The 21569-nt window shown below is 44.0% G+C and overlaps 1 protein-coding gene across 4 annotated transcripts in view; it reads right to left on the bottom strand.

Annotated features, from left to right (window-relative positions):
* Nucleotides 1-21460, bottom strand: part of LOC139549402 (eukaryotic translation initiation factor 4 gamma 1-like) — a 59190-nt gene extending 37730 nt beyond the window's left edge. For 2 of the 4 annotated variants that reach the window (XM_071359881.1, XM_071359880.1), the window contains exons 1-8: nt 21343-21460; nt 15504-15583; nt 15287-15392; nt 15078-15161; nt 14632-14664; nt 8380-8400; nt 7827-8003; nt 7061-7160 (exon numbers count right to left, since the gene is read on the bottom strand). In XM_071359881.1, the coding sequence (XP_071215982.1) occupies nt 7061-7160; nt 7827-8003; nt 8380-8400; nt 14632-14664; nt 15078-15161; nt 15287-15349 (478 nt within the window). In that variant the 5' untranslated portion in view covers nt 15350-15392; nt 15504-15583; nt 21343-21460. Of the gene's footprint in view, nt 1-7060; nt 7161-7826; nt 8004-8379; nt 8401-14631; nt 14665-15077; nt 15162-15286; nt 15393-15503; nt 15584-21342 lie in introns of those variants that run through there. The other 2 variants (XM_071359882.1, XM_071359883.1) reach the window with 1 other exon arrangement.
* Nucleotides 21461-21569: the final 109 nt, after the last annotated feature.

Here is a 21569-nt window from a genome sequence, read left to right on the forward strand (position 1 = left end):
TATATATGTATGTATGTATGTATGTATGTATGTATGTATGTATGTATGTATGTATGTATGTATGTATGTATAAATAATATATATATATATATATATATATATATATATATATATATACATACACACACACATACATACATATATATATATAAATAAATACACACTTCAAGATGGCCACCATCGTTCCTGTACCCAAGAAGGCAAAGGAAACTTAACTAAATTACTATCACCCCATAGCACTCACTTCTGTCATCATGAAGTGCTTTGAGAGGCTAGTCAAGGATCATATCACCTCCACCTTACCCATCACCCTAGACCCACTTTAATTTGCTTACCGCACAAATAGGTCCACAGACGATTAAATCGCCATCACACTGCCCTATCCCATCTGGAAAATAGGAATACCTATGCAAGAATGCTGTTCATTGAATATAGCTCAGCATAAAAAAAAAAAAGTAGAACTAAGAACAGATATAGTCCTTGGTTCACTCCAGACTTGACTGCGCTTGACCATCGGAAGATGGTTTGTATGTCAAAGCTTCGCAACAATGTTGCTACTAATCCATGCGATCCATAACCGGCGCAGTCCCAAACGAAAACAACCACGACCTAGAGCGATCACACTGATGATTGAGTTAAATACTTTATAATCTACACACGCTGAAAACAAACTTCTGCAGCATAGCACACACAATCAAAATGTCGCGCCACCCAAGAGCTCCTCCCCAAAGAGCTGTCTTAATTTCCTTCCTTACTGCTGATGCACTCTTAAAGTGGCAGCGCACGGTGAAGGCTCCGTGCAGGATTTCGCCACAATGTCGCTCTTGCTGCAGGTGATTCTCCGATACACCTCTACGCAGACGACAGCATTCTGTATACATCTGGCCCTTCTTTGGACACTTAACAAACCTCCAGACGAGCTTCAATGCCATACAACTCTCCTTCCGTGGCCTCCAACTGCTCTTAAATGCAAGTAAAACTAAATGCATGCTCTTCAACATATCGCTGCCCGCACCCCCCCGCCCGTCTAGCATCACTACGCTGGACAGTTCTGACTTAGGTATTTGTAGTTGTTCACATATTCCTAGGTGTCTGGTTAGACTGTAAACTCTCCTTCCAGACTCACATTAAGCATCTCCAATCCAAAATTAAATCTAGAATCTAGAATCTTATTTCTCAACAAAGCATCCTTCATTCATGCTGCCAAACATACCCTCGTAAAACTGACTATCCTACTGATCCTTGACTTCGGCAATGTCATTTACAAAATAGCCTCCAACACTCTACTCAACAAATTGGATGCAATCTATCACAGTGCCATCCGTTTTATCACCAATGCCCCATATACTACCCACTACTGCGACCTGTATGCTCTCGTTGACTGGTCCTCGCTTCATATTCGTCGCCAAACCCACCGGCTCCAGGTCATCTACAAGTCTTTGCTAGGTAAAGCCCCGCCTTATCTCAGCTCACTGGTCACCATAGGGGCACTCACCCGTAGCACGTGCTCCAGCAGGTATATTTCACTGGTCATCCCCAAAGCCAACACCTTCTTTGACCGCCTTTCCTTCCAGTTCTCTGCTGCCAATGACTGGAACGCATTGCAAAAAAATATAAAAAAATAAAATCACTGAAGCCTTATATCTCCCTCACTAACCTAAGCATCAGCTGTCAGAACAGCTTACCGATCATTGCACCTGTACACAGCCCATCTTAAATAGCCCACCCAACTACCTCATCCCCATATTGTTATTTTTTTGTTGTTGCTCCTTTGCACCCTAGTATCTCTACTTGCACATTCATCTTCTGCACATCTATCACTCCAGTGTTTAATTGCTACATTGTAATTATTTCACCACTATGGCCTATTTATTGCCTTACCCCCCTAAGCTTACTACATTTGCACACACTGTATATAGATTTTTCTATTGTGTTATGTGATTAACAAACATACAATCAATGTGTAACGCTGTTGTTTGTGTCGCACTGCTTAGCTTTATCATCTTGGCCAGGTCGCAGTTGTAAATGAGAACTTGTTCTCAACTGGCCTACCTGGTTGAATAAAAGGTGGGGGAAAAAAGGAAAAAAATAAAATAAATCAGCATTTGTGGGTTCGATTTCAGGCTCAAAATGGCCAGAAACAATGACCTTTCTTCTGAAACTCGTCAGTCTTTTCTTGGTCTGAGAAATGAAGGCTATTCCATGCGAGAAATTGCCAAGAAACTGAATATCTCGTACAACGCTGTGTACTACTCCCGCCACAGAACAGCGCAAACTGGCACTAACCAGAATAGAAAGAGTGGGAGGCCCTGGTGCACAACTGAGCAAGAGGACAAGTACATTAGAGTGTCTAGTTTGAGAAACAGATGCCTCACAAGTCCTCAACTAGCAGCTTCATTAAATAGTACCCGTAAAACACCAGTCTCAACGTCAACAGTGAAGAGGCGACTCCGGGATACTGGCCTTCTAGGCAGAGTTGCAAAGAAAAAGCCATATCTCAGACTGGCCAATAAAAATAAAAGATTAAGATGGGTAAACGAACAGACACTGGACAGAGGAACTCTGCCTAGAAGGCCAGCATCCCGGAGTCGCCTATTCACGGTTACTAACCTAATGGACAGAGTGGAAAGGAGGATGCCTGTACAGAATACAAACATTCCCAAACATGCATCCTGTTTGCAACAAGGCACTAAAGTAATACTGAAAGAAATGTGGCAAAGCAATTCACTTTTTGTTCGGGGCAAATCCAATACAACACATTCGCGAGTACCACTCTATATTTTCAAGCATAGTGGTGGCTGCATCATGTTATGGGTATTCTTGTAATTGTTAAGGACTGGGGAGTTTTTCGGGATAAAAAAACTGAATGGACCTAAGCACAGCAAAATCCAAGAGGAACACCTTGTTCAGTCTACTTTCCACCAGACACTGGGAGATAAATTCACCTTTTAGCAGGACAATAACCTGAAACACAAGGCAAAATCTACACTGGAGTTGCTTACCAAGAAGACAGTGGCCAGAGTGGCTGAGTTACAGTTTTGACTTCAATCTATGGTAAGACCTGAAAATGGTTGTCTAGCAATGATCACCATCAATCCTTCCCCACTCTAAACCTAGAGCACCAATCACCATGCCCACTCCCGTCTTTTCCACATTCACAGAGAGATCCCAAATTCAAAGACTCCATATTCGGAAATCCATGACTCCGCCACAGTTTATTTGTCTTACCAGACCTGGCCTTCCAAGGGCCTCAGATACAGAGTGAACCAGTCTCCTCCTGCTCTCTGAAACTGGTATCCCCTCTTCTCTCCCAGAAAAAAAAACTCTATGAACTGTCTGCCTGTGAGTAGCTCTCAGCACACATTTCAGTCTAACTCACATTACTGAGTCTGCATTGTTGACCAAGAAAAGCACTGACTAAATATAGTCAAAACCCACATCGAGTACTGAGACGGAGAGAGGGAGAGAAGGATGGAGGTGGAACATGCAGGAAAAGAGAAAGCAAAGGGAACAGGACTTTCTTGGAAAGCGTCCCATCCCAGTAAATAAGAGCTTGAGATATGAGTCACGACAAGAGGGAGGGAGAGGATGGGGGAGTAGAGGGATGGAGAGAATGGGGTTAAAAGGAGACTAACCAGACAGCAGCACATAGTTACCCTCAGCTATGCTGGGAGCTCATCCTAAATGCACGGTTCCCCATCTCAATGGCAGCCTGAGAGTGTGAGAGAGGAAAACACCGGGTAGAAGAGGGTATCGTCTTCCCCCTTTCTCTGAATTCCTCCTCCTCTCAGTCTACAGCTGTGTTATGCCCTCAAAACTGCTCAAAGCCTCTTTTTACTACTCTCCTTCCTCATTCACTTGGCCTCTCTCAGTCCGTCCTTCCCCATTTCTCTCAAAGTTTATCCACAAGCAGTGTGTGTGAGACACACACACAGTACCAGTCAAAAGGAGGAAGCAAGTCTTATTATTGGTGAGATGGCACCGACAGACATGGTCACCTCGCTTCAGGTCCTTTAAAAAAAACTGCATAGTTTCTTAAGGAGCTGAAGCGAGGCGACCATGTCTGGCGGCGCCATCTTACCAATAAGAAGAAAAAACATAAAACATTTTTTAAAAACTGCATAGTTTCCTATGTATTATTCCTTACATTGTTAGTCCAGAAAATCTCAAGTGTTATTTCATACAGCTGGGAAGAACTACTGGAAATAAAAGCGATGTCAACTTATCAACATTACGACCAGGAATACGTCTTTCCCAAGGAGATCCTTTGTTCGGACCTCCACCCTGGACATGGGATCTTATCCCAGAGGACGACCCAAAACAAAGTGGTCGTCGCAGGAGGGGCAGACGGAGCAGCCTACAGGTCAGACTCAGAAGGCGGGCACACCACCCACCGCTTCCGAGCATATTACTCGCCAATGTCCAATCTCTAGATAACAAGGTGTACGAAATTAGGGCACGAGTTGCCTTCCAGAGAGACATCAGAGATTGTAACATTCTCTGTTTCACGGAAACATGGCTCACTCGGGATATGTTGTCAGAGTCGGTACAGCCACCCGGTTTCTTCACACATCGCGCCGACAGAAACAAACATCTCTCTGGTAAGAAGGGCGGGAGTGTATGCCTTATGATTAATGACTCATGGTGTAATCACAACAACATAACCAGAAACCAGACAAACTGAGTCAATGAGACAGCATGTTAGTGCCGTAAAAGTGTGTGTTTGCCACGTGCAAATACAGTATGTGAGCGCATGAGCATCAGTAGCTTTGTGAGGCATTGAGAGAGAGCACGTGACTATTGGATTGTGTGCACGTGTGAGCATGCAAATATGGGCCTCTGAATGCGTGTTTGTATGAGTGAGTGACCCTACTTCACCCTCCAAGCTAGTTAATTCTATTAGACTGGCACCACGAGGTGAAAAAAGAAAAGTGCTCACTCCTCCAAATGATATGTCATCTACTATGACATCTGACCACATCTACAAATAGCACACACACCCCTCTCTTACACAGAAACATAAGCACAGATAAACTCACCAAAAAAAGAAATGTCCTCTCACTGTCAACTGCGTTTATTTTCAGCAAACTTAACATGTGTAAATATTTGTATGAACATAACAAGATTCAACAACTGAGACAAACTGAACAGGTTCCACAGACGTGTGACTAACAGAAATGGAATGTGTCCCTGAACAAAGGTGGGGGTCAAAATCAAAATTAACAGTCAGTATCTGGTGTGGCCACCAGCTGCATTAAGTACTACAGTGCATCTCCTCCTCATGGACTGCACCAGATTTGCCAGTTCTTGCTGTGAGATGTTTCCCCACTCTTCCACCAAGGCACCTGCAAGTTCCCAGACATATCTGGGGGGAATGGCCCTAGCCCTCACCCTCTGATCCAACAGGTCCCAGACATGCTCAATGGGATTGAGATCCGGGCTCTTCACTGGCCATGGCAGAACACTGACATTCATGTCTTGCAGGAAATCACGCACAGAACGAGCAGTATGGCTGGTGGCATTGTTATGCTGGAGGGTCATGTCAGGATGAGCCTGCAGGAAGGGTACCACAGTGTTCAAGCTCAGTCCAATGATGCTGTGACACACTGCCCCAGACCATGACGGACTCTCCACCTCCAAATCGATCCAGTTCCAGAGTACAGGCCTCGGTGTAACGCTCATTCCTTTGACTATAAACGCGAATCCGACCATCACAACTGGTGAGACAAAATTGCGACTTGTCAGTGAAGAGCACTTTTTGCCAGTCCTGTCTGGTCCAGCGACAGGGGGTTTGTGCCCATAGGCGACGTTGTTGCCGGTGATGTCTGGTGAGGACCTGCCTTAAAACAAGCCTACAAGCCCTCAGTCCAGCCTATCTCAGCCTATTGCGGACAGTCTGAGCACTGATGGAGGGATTGTGCGTTCCTGGTGTAACTCAGGCAGTTGTTGTTGCCATCCTGTAGCTGTCCCGCAGGTGTGATGTTCGGATGTACCGATCCTGTGCAGGTGTTACACGTGGTCTGCCACTGCGAGGACGATCAGCTGTCCGTCCTGTCTCCCTGTAGCGCTGTCTTAGGCGTCTCACAGTACGGGCATTGCAATTTATTGCCCTGGCCACATCTGCAGTCCTCATGCCTCCTTGCAGCATGCCTAAGGCATGTTCATGCAGATGAGCAGGGACCCTGGGCATCTTTCATTTGGTGTTTTTCCAGAGTCAGTAGAAAGGCCTCCTTAGTGTCCTAAGTTTTCATAACTGTGACCTTAATTCCCTACCGTCTGTAAGCTGTTAGTGTCTTAACGACCGTTCCACAGGTGCATGTTCATTAATTGTTTATGGTTCAATGAACACGCATGGGAAACAGTGTTTAAACCCTTTACAATGAAGATCTGTGAAGTTATTTAGATTTTATTCTAATTATCTTTGAAAGACAGGGTCCTGAAAAAGGGACGTTTCTTTTTTTGCTGAGTTTATATCCACACACAACTCCCCCAGCTCTCAAAACCTTATTTACAATCAACCATCTTGTTAAGCATGTTGGAGCAATACATGTCAACATTTTCTAAAGTAGACACCATAAATGGACTGCTCTGACCAGGTCACTGCTGAACTGTACAGACTAAGACCCTACATAGCTCACAGGCTTGTGAGCAGGGTCACCAAGCTTGTTTTCAGGACAACCAGTGAGCTTTCTATAGCCCCTGTACAGGTGAACACATACCACTAGAGGGCAGTCAAAATCTGACTCACCAGGCCAGAGGCCTTCGTCCTGGACAAACTGAACAGGGAAATTAGGGAATTTGGAAGAGAGCACACTGTTGGGAATAACTTATTTGTGCCGAAATAAGTAACAGGTTTGGAATTTGACCTGTGTATCAGGGTTGAATTCCATTTCTCTTCAATTCAGTCAATGGAAATTCTGTTGAAAATACCTTTAAATGAATCTCAGGAATTGACATCCCTGTTTTCAGTGTGTCCAGGAGAGAGCGGTGTTAAGCTGAGGCCTGTGGTGTTGGGTAAAGGTGGGTATCGGCAGGCGGGGCCCCAAACAGAGCCTCTTACCATAAGTACCATATTCAGCTGGGCTGGTGCCTGGGTAGAAGCCTGGGGTGCCCGGCGGGACCGGGTACTGCTGGGGGGTGGCCACGTACGTTGACCGGTACTGAGGGAGAGAGACATGTCAGAATGGTTTAGATATAAGACCTAAATGTACATTGTAGAGTGTTCCCCAAGACCAGAGGATTCAAGGCAAGCTAAAGCTCAACTACAGAACAACAACGAGTAGGATGGAAAAGGTGTTAAGACAGTCTACTAACTAGTACTTGATATAACTCATTCAACACACAGACACACCTCTACCTTTCTTTGTCCCACACACACTTTAGTGTGGTTTTGATGGCCAACCAGCTGTGGCAGGCCTACCTCTCCTAACGTCTAACATACACCACTCCCTCAAACACACAGTAACACCCATCCTGCTCTCTCTCTGTGGTGTTTTAATCACTGCACAATCAGGAAGGAACTGGAGGGTCAGCTGATCACCTGGCCAGGGGGAGGGGAATGGGGCTTTTGTCCCAACATTGGCTCCATAGAGCAGAGGCCAGACTCAGCAGAATCTGTCTGACACAGGTCACCAGGGGGAGGCAGGCCACTCAAATAGCATTTATTTTCTTCCCAAATACCATACCACCACTTGATTGAGCTTGTCTGGTGGAAAGGAACCAATGGAACAGTCCCAAAAGGTATAGTGAATGTCTGAGTAAAGAGAATGAGAGTGGCCCCTAGTAAAGATGGAGAACCCTGTAGGAAGGGGTGGTGCTGTGTTTACCTGTCCGGGTATGAAGTAGGCGGGGCCTTGTTGGTTGGGGAAGGGGATCTGCTGTGAGGGGATCATCATCATCTGTTGGCCCGGCTGGTAGACGTGTGTGGGCGCCACGGGCCTCGGCGTGTTGCCGGGGGGCACCCGGGAGGCATTGCTGGGCAGACTGGGACGGCTGTAGTACGCCTGGAGAGAGGAGAAGATGAGGCAGTAGGAGAGAAGAGAGGAGCAAGTTATGGAAGTGTCACATGTCCTTAAGTCTCCTCTTTTGTAAAAACATTCAACAATAAAATTCAACCCAACTTTAAAAAGGGCTATTATATTTCCCCTTGCCAGTTAATACTAAAACAATTTCAACGAGCTGTTCTGGCACTTTAACAGCCTGTTCATAATGCCAGAACCCAAACTGCTAAAAAAACAAATAATATTACTAGAATGTTCTGTGTTGCTTAATTTATATTGCGATGAGACTCTTCAAGCAATACGGTAGCCAAAAGAATGGCGAAAGGACCACAGGCATGAACAACTAGACAGACCTCTTTTCCAGGAGTCTAAGCGTTACCTGCAGTGACCTGAATCCTCCCTTCAGCAGCACATCACCCAGACACCACGTGAACACACACACGCAAGCGAGAGGGGGGGGGGGGGAAGAGAGAGGTGGAACAAGAGGGAGTGAGAGCAGCAGTCAGTTAAGTTGACAGAGAGCCTACCCCCACCACCCAGCAGTGAATTAACAAGCAGCATGCAAAAATGCAGGACACATCCCTAGTCCATTAAAGATGCAGGTGTGTGAGTAACTGTCCATGTGCAAAGCTAACATAGAGCACGGAGTGTGCGTGTCAGGGTTTCCGTTAGGAAAATGTGGCTCCGTACATTTGACCTGAAAATTTTAATGAAATTAAAAATCTCATTTCGATTACGGTAATTCATGTTAACAGAACATGCAAGTCGAGAATGCAATGATGTGCGGTCCTTCTTATCGAATTCTGATGTGCACTTTGAACACGGCAGAATAACTGTCCACAAGTAACGAACAGCAAAATCACAAGCCTATGTCAATCTACTACAGAAGAAAAGTTTAGGCAACCTATTCTATTGGTCAGCTTGTCTCGAAATAAGTAGCCTATTCAAAACAGACTCGGGTCAGTTGTGGGGCGATAGATCACAAATTCATACAACAAGTAGGCCTAGGCTACTGAATTAGAAAAAAATGGGTCTGAAGCAACAGATCAGAATGTATCGCTTAAACACGTTGATAAACTTATTTCTTCACATTATAAGCACAGGGCAGTAGGCAACACGCGAAGGTTCGTTCCATAATGCAATTAGTCGGAAAACAGTTGTCAAAAGGGCACTACACATGCAAGCAGTTTCACGTGACAGATGAAAACATCCGTTAGAAAGTTTGAAATCTCTAATACCCTACTCTGAAGCAAGGTAAGACATGCCTCAATATACCCAACAAAAATATAAACAAAATGTAAAGTGTTGGTCCCATGTTTCATGAGCTGAAATAAAAGATCACAGACATTTTACAGTGGGGCAAAAAAGTATTTAGTCAGCCACCAATTGTGCAAGTTCTCCCACTTAAAAAGATGAGATAGGCCTGTAATTTGCATCATAGGTACACTTCAACTATGACAGACAAAATGAGAAGGAAAAAAATCCAGAAAATCACATTGTAGGATTTTTTATGAATTTATTTGCAAATTATGGTGGAAAATAAGTATTTGGTCAATAACAAAAGTTTATCTCAATACTTTGTTATATACCCTGTGTTGGCAATGACAGAGGTCAAACGTTTTCTGTAAGTCTTCACAAGGTTTTCACACACTGTTGCTGGTATTTTGGCCCATTCCAAAATAGGGAAAGAGGATGCAGATCAAGCTGCCTTTTGAGAATCTGTAGATGAGCAAGAACTCCCACTGCCATAAATTCTACTTGCTAACATGCAATCATTGGAAAATAAAATTGATGACCTACGACTACCCTAGCAACGAGACATTAAGAACTGTAATATCTTATGTTTCACCGAGCCGTGGCTGAACGACTATATGGATAATATAGAGCTGGAGGGATTTTTAATGGACCGGCAGAACAGAGAAGCTATGTCTGGTAAGACGAGGGTTGGGGGTGTGTCTTTCTGTCAATAACAGCTGGTGAGTGACGTCTAATTTTAAAGAAGTCTCGAGGTATTGCTCGCCTGAGGTAGAGTACCTTATGATAAGCTGTAGACCACACTATCTACCAAGATAGTTTTTATCTATATTATTCGTAGCCATCTATTTACCACCACAGACCGATGCTGGCACTATGACCACACTCAACCAACTCTATAAGGCCATAAGCAAACAAGAAAATGCTCACCCAGAAGCGGCGCTCCTAGTGGTTGGGGACTTTAATGCAGGTAAACTTAAATCAGTTTTACCAAATTTTTACCAGCATGTCACATGTGCAACCAGAGGAATTCCTGCTTACAAGCAAAAACTAAAGCAGGGGCGGCAGGTAGCCTAGTGGTTAGAGCGTTGGGCCAGCAACTGAAAGGTTGTTAGATCAAATCCCTGAGCAGACAAAGTAAAAATCTGTCGTTCTGTCCCTGAACAAGGCAGTTAAACCACTGTTCCTAGGCAGTCACTGTAAATAAGAATGTGTTCTTAACTGACGTGCCTAGTAAAAAATAAATAAAAGTAACCTTTATTTAAATCGCTCAATACGGAAGTGGTCAGATGACATGGATGCTACAGGACTGTTTTTCTAGCACAGGCTGGAACATGTTCTGGGATTCATCCAATGGCATTGAGGAGTACACCACCTCAGTCACCAGCTTCATCAATAAGTGCATCGATGACATCGTCCCCACAGTGACCGTACGTACATATCCCAACCAAAAGCCATGGATTTTAGACAACATACGCATCAAGCTAAAGCTGCCGCTTACAAGGAGCGGGATACTAATCCGAATGCCTATAATAAATCCCGCTACGCCCTCAGACGAACCATCAAACAAGCAAAGTGTCAACACAGAATTAAGATTGAATCCTACTACACCGGCTACGCCGCTTGTCGGATGTGGCATTCTTGAAAACTATTACGGACTACAAAGGGAAACCCAGATGCGAGCTGCCCAGTGACGCGAGCCTACCAGACCACCTTAATTCCTTTTATGCTTGCTTCGAGACAAGCAACACTGAAGCATGCACGAGAGCACCCACAAGAGCACCAGCTGTTCTGGATGACTGTGTGATAACACCCTCGGTAGCCGATGTGAGCATGACCTTTAAAAAACAGGACCAACTGGCACGTGTCTTCACTGACATTTTCAACCTCTCCCTGACAGTCTGTAATACCTACATGTTTCAAGCAGACTACAATAGTCCCTGTGCCAAATTAAGCGAAGGTAACCTGCCTAAATGATTACCGCCCCGTAGCACTCACGCCGGTAGCCATGAAGTGCTTTGAAAGGCTGGTCATTGCCCACACCACATGCATCCTCCTGGATACCCTAGACCAGGTATTCGCAAACAGGGTTACGCGTACCCTGTCAGGGGGAACGCCAAATAAAAATGTGATTCACATGAAAAAAACTATAATCGTGAAAACAACCCCCCCTCACATTTTCAAACAAATTTTCCAGCGGGGCTATACATTTGGGTGAGTTTTTTTCCCCTCCCTAGCCTGAGTAGCCTAGTTTCACTTCCAAAAATAAAATGAAACCATCTAGGGTTCAGCGAAACAACAAATGTCAAATACAGATAGCCTAGTCAAATAATTAACAACCAATCACATAAACCGTTACTCTCTCGCGGGAATTCCACTAACGGTCCGTTTGCAGCCACATGAAGCTGCTGCTCATTCCGTTTGTTCGAAAATGGATAACAAAAAGTCCCGCGTCCATAGACACACATACCAGCTCTACTGGTAGTACTGCTACAACCAGCAGTACTACACCTGCACCTGTCGACGACAGGTTATTCTGCTTCCACGAGCACATCCAATGCTAGCACCAGATATTTCTACATTTGTTGTTAGCCCAGCTAGCATGGACACTGACAGTTGTGAATATGATGCAGCTGAAGAGCTACTGCCCCCTCATCCGGGAAAGCACCGAACAGACAGGGATGTTGGACCATTGAAGAGACGCAAATATGATGAGATCTACATTGATTTGGGGTTCACTTGTATTGGGAGTAGTGCCTTTCCTCAGCCACAAAAGTACTAATCTCACAACTCGATGAAACCTTCACTCTTGCGCAGACATTTGAAAAATAAGCCACGGGAGTTTTTGGAGCAAGAATTAAGACGACTTTCAAGTAGTAAGACATGTATAAAAGCAACCGATACCATAAATAAGAAGTGGCTAGAAGCATCTTATATGGTGAGCTACCGAGTGGCTAGGACAGGCAAGCGCCATACTTTTGTGGAGGACTTCATTCTTCCTGCTGCAGTGGATATGTCTGGAACAATACTGGGGGAAAAGGACCAAAAACATATACAGAAAATTTCTTCATCAAACAACACTGTCACAACGCATCAGTGACATGGCAGGAGATGTTTTGAAACAATTACTGCTTCACATACAAGCCAGTGAATTCCATGCATTACAGCTGGATGAGTCAACAGACATGACGGGCCTGGCACAGCTCCTGGTATATGTCCATTACGTTTATGGGGCTTAATTAAGGAAGACATCCTCTTCAGCAAACCACTGGAAACCAGGACAACAGGAGAGGATATTTTTAAAGTACTGGACAGCTTTGTGACATCAAACGGACTTGTGGTGGTCAAGATGTGTTGGTATCTGTAATGATGACGCAAAAGCCATGACAGGGAGACATAGTGGAGTGGTAACGCGTGTGCAAGCAGTTGCTCCCGACGCCACTTGGGTACACTGCAGCATCCACCGAGAGGCTCTTGCTGCCAAGGGAATGCCTGACAGCTTGAAAAACGTTTTGGACACTACAGTGAAAATGGTTAACTTTGTTAAAGCAAGGCCCCTGAACTCTCGTTTATTTTCTGCACTATGCAATGATATGGGCAGCGACCACGTAACGCTTTTACAACATACAGAAAGAAGTGCGCTGGTTATCAAGGGGCAAAGTATTGGCATACTTTTTTGAATTGAGAGACGAGCTTAAAGTTCTTTACTGATTATAATTTTCACTTGTCTGACAGCTTGCATATGATGACAAGTTTCTCACACGACTGGCCTATCTGGGTGATGTTTTTCTCTCGCCCGAATGATCTGAATCTAGGATTACAGGGACTCTCCGCAACTATATTCAATGTGCGGGACAAAAATTGAGGCTAAGAAGTTGGAGCTCTTCTCTGTCTGCATTAACAAGGACAACACACAGGTCTTTCCATCATTGTAGGATTGTTTTGTGTGCCAATGAACTCAAGCTTACGGACAATGTCACATGTGACATAGCGAAGCACCTGAGTGAGTTGGGTGCGCAATTACGCAGGTACTTTCCCGAAACAGACGACACAAACTGGATTCGTTATCCCTTTCATGCCCTGCCTCCAGTACACTTACCGATATCTGAACAAGAGAGCCTCAACGAAATTGCAACAAGCGGTTCTATGAAAATTGAATTTAATCAGAAGCCACTGCCAGATTTCTGGATTGGGCTGCGCTCAGAGTGTTCTGCCTTGGCAAATCACACTGTTAAGACACTGATGCACTTTGCAACCATGTACCTATGTGAGAGTGGATTCTCGGCCTTCACTAGCATGAAAACTAAACACAGGCACAGACTGTGTGTGGAAAATTATTTAAGGCTGAGACTCTCTCCAATACAACCCAACATTGCAGAGTTATGTGCATCTTTTCAAGCACACCCTTCTCATTAACCTGTTGTAAGCTATTTTTTTAGGCAAGTCAATTAAGAACAAATTCTTATTTTACAACGACGGCCTAGGAATAGTGGGTTAACTGCCTTGTTCAGGGGCAGAATGACAGATTTTTACCTTGTCAGCTCGGGGATTCGATCGAGCATCCTTTAGGTTACTGGCCCAACTCTCTAACCACTAGGCTATCTGCGTCCCCTATTCACAATTTTCGATGAACAAATAAGGTTGTATATGTAAGATGGCTAAATAAAGAGCAAAGTAATTGATTATTATATGTGCCCTGGTCCTATAAGAGCTCTTTGTCACTTCCCATGAGCCGGGTTGTGACAAACTCCCTCACTCTTATGTTTAATAAATGTATTGTATAGTGTGTGTGTAGCACGCTTACAATGATGGCAAAAAACAACATTTGAGAGTGTGCTGACCCTGGTGCTAGAAGGGGTACGCAGCTGGAGGTGGAATGTTTGAAGAGGTACGGGACTATAAAAAGTTTGGGAACCACTGCCCTAGACCCATTCCAATTTGCATACCGCCCCAACAGATCCACAGATAACGCAATCTAAATTCTGGAAACTAACCTATAGACCGAAAAGCATGTCCAGCCAAATATATTTCCATCAATGAATAGGCAAAAAGCATTACAATCTTCTCCTGGACAACTAACTGGCCAGAGCCAAATTTCATTTATTGTTGTTTCTGCCATTACCAGCTAATGGAAACCCTGGTGTGTGAACATGATAAGTTCCCAATGAATGCGGTCCTCAGAGACAAGACATCCCAGAATACTTTCTGAATTGGATTCTACAGCAGATTAAATCTCTTAGCCTCCCATATTAAACATGAGTAGGTTTTAGAACATTCAGTGCTCAGAAACAGTTCAGGAAGACAGGAAATGCAAGTGAAGAGAATTCCACACTGCCCATAATTCCAACCCAGCCCACCCAAATCAGACTGTTAGTACCTGTTGGTGTAAAGCACGGGGCACGGGGGCGAACTAGAAAAGGAGGGCAAGACAGGTCACAGGTCAGAGGTTAAAACCACATAGGACACCAGCTGGAGAGCAGCGGATACAACCTTCCTCCATAACCACACACAGATAGGAAGGCAGGGAGCAGGGATTAACAAGAGGATTCAGAACACAATACAAGTCTCATCTGAGATCTGACATAATGATTTTGCCTTCCAGAAGTAACGTTGACAGGTTGGAACGTACACACACTGGGCGCTAAAACCGTATGAGATGGAATCAACAGGAGAGCTTAGTTGTAGGAAAGAGTGAGAGTTGGCATGTAGCATAATCTACATTCCTACCCATGGATTAAGATACTGCACTACAGAGAAGCATCTGACAGCTGAAATAATAAGTAATGTCAAGAGGTGAAGCTGTGGGGTGACGAACATGTGTACCTGTCGGGGCTGTGGCGCTGGGTTCATTTGTGGAGGTGGGGTGGCAAAGACAACAGAGGGGGGCTGTCCAGGAGGGAACGTGGGCTGTGAACGGGAGAGAAAAAGAGGAAATGAGGGGAGAGACCATGATCAACAATATGGTTACTGATTGGAGAAACCACAAGACAAGATTGGAGCTTCAATCTAAACAGATAGTAGATTCCCCTTACTAGCTGGAGTCCGGGGGAGGGGGCAGGGTGGGGTCGCGTTAAAGACTGTGCTGCTTTATTCATTTCATGTGGTTCTGCATGGGTGCACTCGGACCTGCACAGAAATCTGAGAGGAGGAATAACAGAGTGGAGGAGGTGAAGAGAAAAATCAGTGATGAACTAGAAGAGAGCGAGAGACCAAGAGAATGGTGTTTAGGCTTTGTTGATCAGCACTCACACTTTGAACCGTGTTTAGTCCCAGGAACGGGAGCAAGGATGTGGTGTGCCAACGTGGTGGTCGTCTGTCCTCTGATCAACCTATCAGAGAGAGAGAGGGTGAAAGGTAAGATTGTCATCTCAGTTATGAGTCCCCTGTGTACCAATCCATTGGATACAATCCTATTCTCCAGGAGACCAGCATATTTTCTAGGGCTGGGAATTGCCAGGACCTCGCGATATGACTTAGGTGCCAATACAAAATTGCGATTCTATATGTACGCTATTGCGATTCGATACTGCGATTTTATTGCAAGTTGATGTTCTAAACATACCTATTACATAGGTACGTCTGCTGCAGAGACGAGAGATTAAGAGAAAATTAGTTTATCAGTCATGGAAATAAATAAAGTGTTGAAAACATGTTGTCTCACTATTTAAAAAAGGAGAACAAGCAACAGGATGAAAAATACCAGCGTTTTGGCACAGGTACAGCAGACTAGAGTTAAAAAAAAAATAGGGCTTAGGTGGCAGGTGGGGTGGGGGCGTGGCCAATGGAGCGGTCGCTGACCGAACATTTTAGGCCTTCCTGTTGGCCGCAATCACAAAATATCACCTTTTATAAAAGCAGATTTCCTGCAATTCTACACATCTCGCCATGGGGCTTGAGAGAACATTTTCGGTTTTAAAGCAGATTTCCAGCAATTCTACACATTTTGCCATGGCTTATGCCATCTGAGTGACTCAAACATAACAAAATTGGCCCCATACCAATGGAGGCCCCAGTCAAAAAAAAAATATCCTCTCCATCCTTACTATGGTCCCGATGGCCCCTGGGTGAAACCCAACATTGTTTACTCCTAAAGTAACAGTAAATGCAGACTGCCCTGCCACACAAAGAGCAGTGGGGAAAAGCCCCAAATCATGCCGAGTCCATGTTTTTTAAATGGAAATTACACTTCTGTCAGGTGAAAGAAGCCAAAACAGAAAAACTGACTGTTAGACAGAGGAGAAGAAAAGCACACTAGACAAACCTAGCACCTTTAAAAAAATATATATTGACTGTCGGAACAGCAAACTTAGACATTTTCCACTGACGCTACCACACCCTCAGAACGGTGGGGGAGTTGGAAGGGAAATGGCAATGTATCTAAAAAGGAGGTGCTGGTTGATTATGGTCAGAAACAGAGGGAGATTGTGCGGAGTTCACACTCCGGGGCTATAAAGGGCTCTCCACAGTCTATGCAAACGGAGGTCTGTTTACATCAAGTTCCAAAAATTCAGCCGCACAAATGTACATAGAACTACATAGTGATGCAAACAGACCTACCGTGGCTTCTGTTGCATAGACCCCTTTAGAGGGTCTCCCTGTGCTCACCCTGACAGCAAGACAGCCAATGAAAGACTGCTTCACCCTGTGGGGAGAGACCCATGTTTTCCAAAGGGGACACTGGGACACACCCTATAGCAGAGACCTAAAGCTGTTCCCTCAGAAAGGGATGGATGGAGGCTACAGTTGAGTTCCCTGATGAGCGAACAGTGATGACCATATACAGTGCCTTCGGAAAGTATTCAGACCACTTGACTTTTTCCACACTTAGTTACGTTACAGCCTTACTCTAAAATTGATTAAACAGTTAAATATTTTAAAATCTATACACAATACCGCATAATGACAAAGAAAAAACAGGTTTGGCCTTTTTAATAATTTATTTAAAATAAAATAAAAACTGAAATATCACATTTACATAAGTATTCAGACCCTTTACTCAGTACTTTGTTGAAGCACATTTGGCAGCAATTACAGCCTTGAGTCTTCTTCGGTATGTTGCTACAAGATACGCACACCTGTATTTGGGGCATTTCTCCCATTATTTTCTGCAGATCCTCTCAAGCTTCGTCTTGGTTGGATGGGGAGCATTGCTGCACAGCTATTTTCAGGTATCTCCAGAGATGGTCAAGCTGGTTCAAGTCCGGGTTCCAGCTGGGCCACTCAAGGACATTCAGAGACTTGTCCTGAATCATGTCCAATCAATTGAATTTAACACAGGTGGACTCACGTGCGCGAGTGGTGCAAAATAAATGTACACATGCATGTTATTCAATCATTGCGCGACAACTGTTTGCGAGTTAGAACGTGGTTCTATTTATGATGCTCAACGCGCTGCAAGTCCTGCCTCTCAAATCTCCTCATTGGTTTTTAGGAGCATATACCCACGTGGGTGACTGAAAGATGAACTGAGGTCCACACTGCAGTTGGTTGTAGTAATGCACCGTAAAGTTGGTTGCCAACCGCCATATAAAGTCCTTAGATGAAAAAGAAGCAGGAGAGATGACGAGAAACCATTTCAATTGACCGTTTTATCTGTGGATTAATTGTCGGCGTAGAGGACCTTGTGCATTTCAGGTAAAATAACAACCCAATGTTTATATCCCAGGACAAATTAGCTAGCAATAGGAAGCTAGCTAGCTACCTAAATTTCCATACATGTTTAATGCTTTTCAACCTGTCCCCAACTTAATATAATTGGTTCAGAGTTGGTTTTGATATTTCAACCTGCATGTCCTGATTACTTCTGGTGTGGGGGGGACAAAAATCAACATGGTGCAGAAATGTTTTGGTACCCTTCGACAGATCTGTACCTCAACACAATCCTGTCTCGCGCTCTACGGACAGTTCCTTTGACATCATGGATTGGTATTTGCTCTGACATGCACTGTCAGCTGTGGAACCTTATATAGACAGGTGTGTGCCTTTCCAAATGATGTTAAATTCAATTGATTGGACACAGGTGGACTCCAATCAAAACATCTCAAAGATGATCAATGGAAACAGGATGCACCTGACCTCAATTTCATGTCTCAAAGCAAAGGGTCTGAATACTTATGTAAATAAGACATTTGTTTTTCTAAAAACCTGTTTTCGCATTGTCCTTATGGGGTATTGTGTGTAGATTGTTGAGAAATTGTTTTTATCTAATACATTTTAGAATAAGGCTGTAACGTAACAAACTGTGGAAACAGTCAAGGGGTCTGAACAGAGACCGATGCATAAGCCCAACATGACACCATGACCTAGTGAGGTCATTAACAAAGCTGAAAAAGTGTTTGTTTGCGTGTGTAACTATGCACTAGTAGTGGATAATTCTAGCTATGCGTCTATGTGAACGGTAGCATCACGGTAAGTTCACAAAACGTTTTGTTATGCAATCTCAACCCCCAAGAGTGCTTCAGGCAATTACTAAACAGTGGCATTGACATGTCACATGCTAAACGATTCAAACACACTAGCTTGCAGGACCTTTGAAACGTCTGTTGCTATGAGATACCATGCTTTAGAGTTTTACAGTATCAGCCAGGTCAATAGGCCTATGGCAGTGCCACACAAAGACATGTATGTCTGTGATGGAAAGGAAGGAAACAAGACATCACTCGCATCATTTTTCTATGTAAACCATAGCTTAATATATAACAAGCCTTACGGGGGACATCGGGGGCCAATTGGCTCTGGATTGTTGTGGTCTGTCTTGTCCTAAAATTCTTGCTACAATGACCTCATTCCTATCACTACTCATCAGCCAGATCCCATCCCTGAGAGCATTTCAAATTCAAATGTGATAAAGAACAACTTTACATCTGTTGGGCAGAATTTAATGACACAGTGTTCTCTGTACATTGGATTTGGATTATCAACAACATTCAGATCACAGGTGAGTGATCTCATTTTCTACATCAGGACTTCCTAACCCTTTTCACCCAGGACCAGACAGGTGTGTACCCCTAAGTGGCACAGTGGTCTAAGGCACTGCATCTCAGTGCAAGAGGCATCACTACAGTCCAAATCCAGGCTGTATCACACCCGACAATTGGCCCAGCATCGTCCGGGTTTGGCTGTCATTGTAAATCATGATTTGTTCTTACTGATTTACCTAGTTAAATAATGGTTACATTACTAAATTACAATGGTGGCACACTTGGCAGGCTAAAGCAGTTATTGGTTACTGGTCATCACAATTCCACTAGTGTTATTTACAATGACGAATTCAACATGAAAGCCAAAGCTATTCATCAAAAAAAGCATTTGGTAGAGGACTAATAATGGGGCACATCTGGGATCATGGCTCGCCTGCCTCAAGGCTCACGAGCTACTCTGAATCGGCATCCATTTTGAGCCGAGGTTCTCAGCCAAATTCACTTGTCCGTAAACGCCGTATATCGGCAATCGCTTCTCTAATGCTGATGTTACTACAACAGAAAGACAACTTGTCGGACATCCTTGCCAAACAAGACCAGACATTTGAGCGAATGCCAAATGAATTATTTCCTACGCTACATTATCCTCTTAGCATTAATGTACAAGCCACACCGGTCATTTTTCATTCACGCACAACATACATAATTACAAATTCACAGGACAACAAAAAAAGCAGACCTGACAACTGTCACATAATAGACACAGTAATATTGCTAACTACATGCATGTAGGCTACGGATTGTGGATAACTTTCAAACCCTCAGTTCTGCCAAGTTCCGATAACGTGAGACAAAAAGGCGTGTAGGATGGCTACGCTGTGTGGCGCCATGTTGTTCAAACAGCTTTTTCGATCGTCACTAGTTACCACAGCGTTATAAACACCACCTATTTATACAATTTACCCCAACCACAGTGATAACCTCATGTCTAGCCTTAAATTAAGACCAAAAAGCTAATATGTGTTAAAAAAAAATTTTTTTACGATATAGCCAATTCTGACTTTGTGGCTGTGTTAACTAGCTAGTTGCAACCAGCTCTTTCCCAAGCCAATTTGAGTTACCACGTGGTTGGTTTTCAGGCTTTAGCGCGCGTAGTAAGTGTGGCACAGTGCACGCAGCTGCCGGCTTCTTGTTCTCCTCTATTCTCTTAACGGATTTAGATTCTCTAATTTGCTGTTTTTCTGCTTTGTTTGATTGTCAACGCTTACAGCAAACCCTAAAGTGCATATGATTACATGCAGGCTAGCAAGCAAGTAGTTGGTGATGAACGTTCCACTCCGTTCTCTTATATCGAGGCGGATATATGTGAACGAAATTGAGCGTTCCTCAGCTAGCAAGCGGTCTCCCAAATACCGAAAAGATTAAGAATGAAAAGATGGAAACTAACGTCTGTGGCAACTACTACCAGTAAACTGATCAGCATCAGTGCCATTTCAACCGCAGGGTAGCATCCTCGTCATGCTGTGTCATCCTCTGAACATGACGCATGGGATCCAAGGAACGAACTTGCCAATGTGGATCCTACCACTGGCCATACATAAGCAGTATGTATTCTCAGTTAACTGAGATCCCACAATATCACATCCCTCTGTCAAATTACACACGCCACAAATGTGGGCTATATGCCGCGTTCAAAACAATTGGGAACTAAAAATAAATAAGAGTGCCAACTGAGAAAACCCATTTGGAACAGTCATCCAGTCGGACACTTTCTAGGACTAAGACTTTCCGACCTGAAGAGTATTAGCGTCATGACTTGACCTCTTTTTCCTAGTTCCCAGTTGTCTAGAAAGCAACACATAACTAGATAACACTGGTTACAACACAGCCATGCGGACTGGGAAGGTGACAAAATACTGCAACCTTAACCAGCACCAGCTAACTACAGGTACGTCAACTATAACGTTAATTCTTTAACGATTGGGTTCAATGTCCATTCCTCAAGAATAAAGTAACATATGACATAACATTTGTTACCAAAAACAAGCAACCCACAAACCGAGAAAAGCATAGGACAGTTTCTCATAACGTTAACAAATCCAACTGAAGTTAGTTTGCTACCTCAAATCAATACCAAGCCAGCCAACGGCTGCATATAGAATTCTTACCATACATTTGCTCAATGTTGAAGGATATTGGCTAGCTAATAAAGTGATTCAAAATGTCGAAACCTTCTGCCTTCGTCAACTCTATTTCGTAAGCTAACGTTTATCACCTCTTAGGACTTAGGAAGGGGGTGTCCTATCCCTTTTTGGGGTGGGGGTTGGTCGGGCTAGCAGAGGAAAAATCAGTCTGGAAAAGGAGCGACAACTCTATCCCCCAGATCGATCTACTG

This window comes from Salvelinus alpinus, chromosome 22 (assembly GCF_045679555.1).
Source record: "Salvelinus alpinus chromosome 22, SLU_Salpinus.1, whole genome shotgun sequence".
NCBI classification, from domain to species: domain Eukaryota; kingdom Metazoa; phylum Chordata; class Actinopteri; order Salmoniformes; family Salmonidae; genus Salvelinus; species Salvelinus alpinus.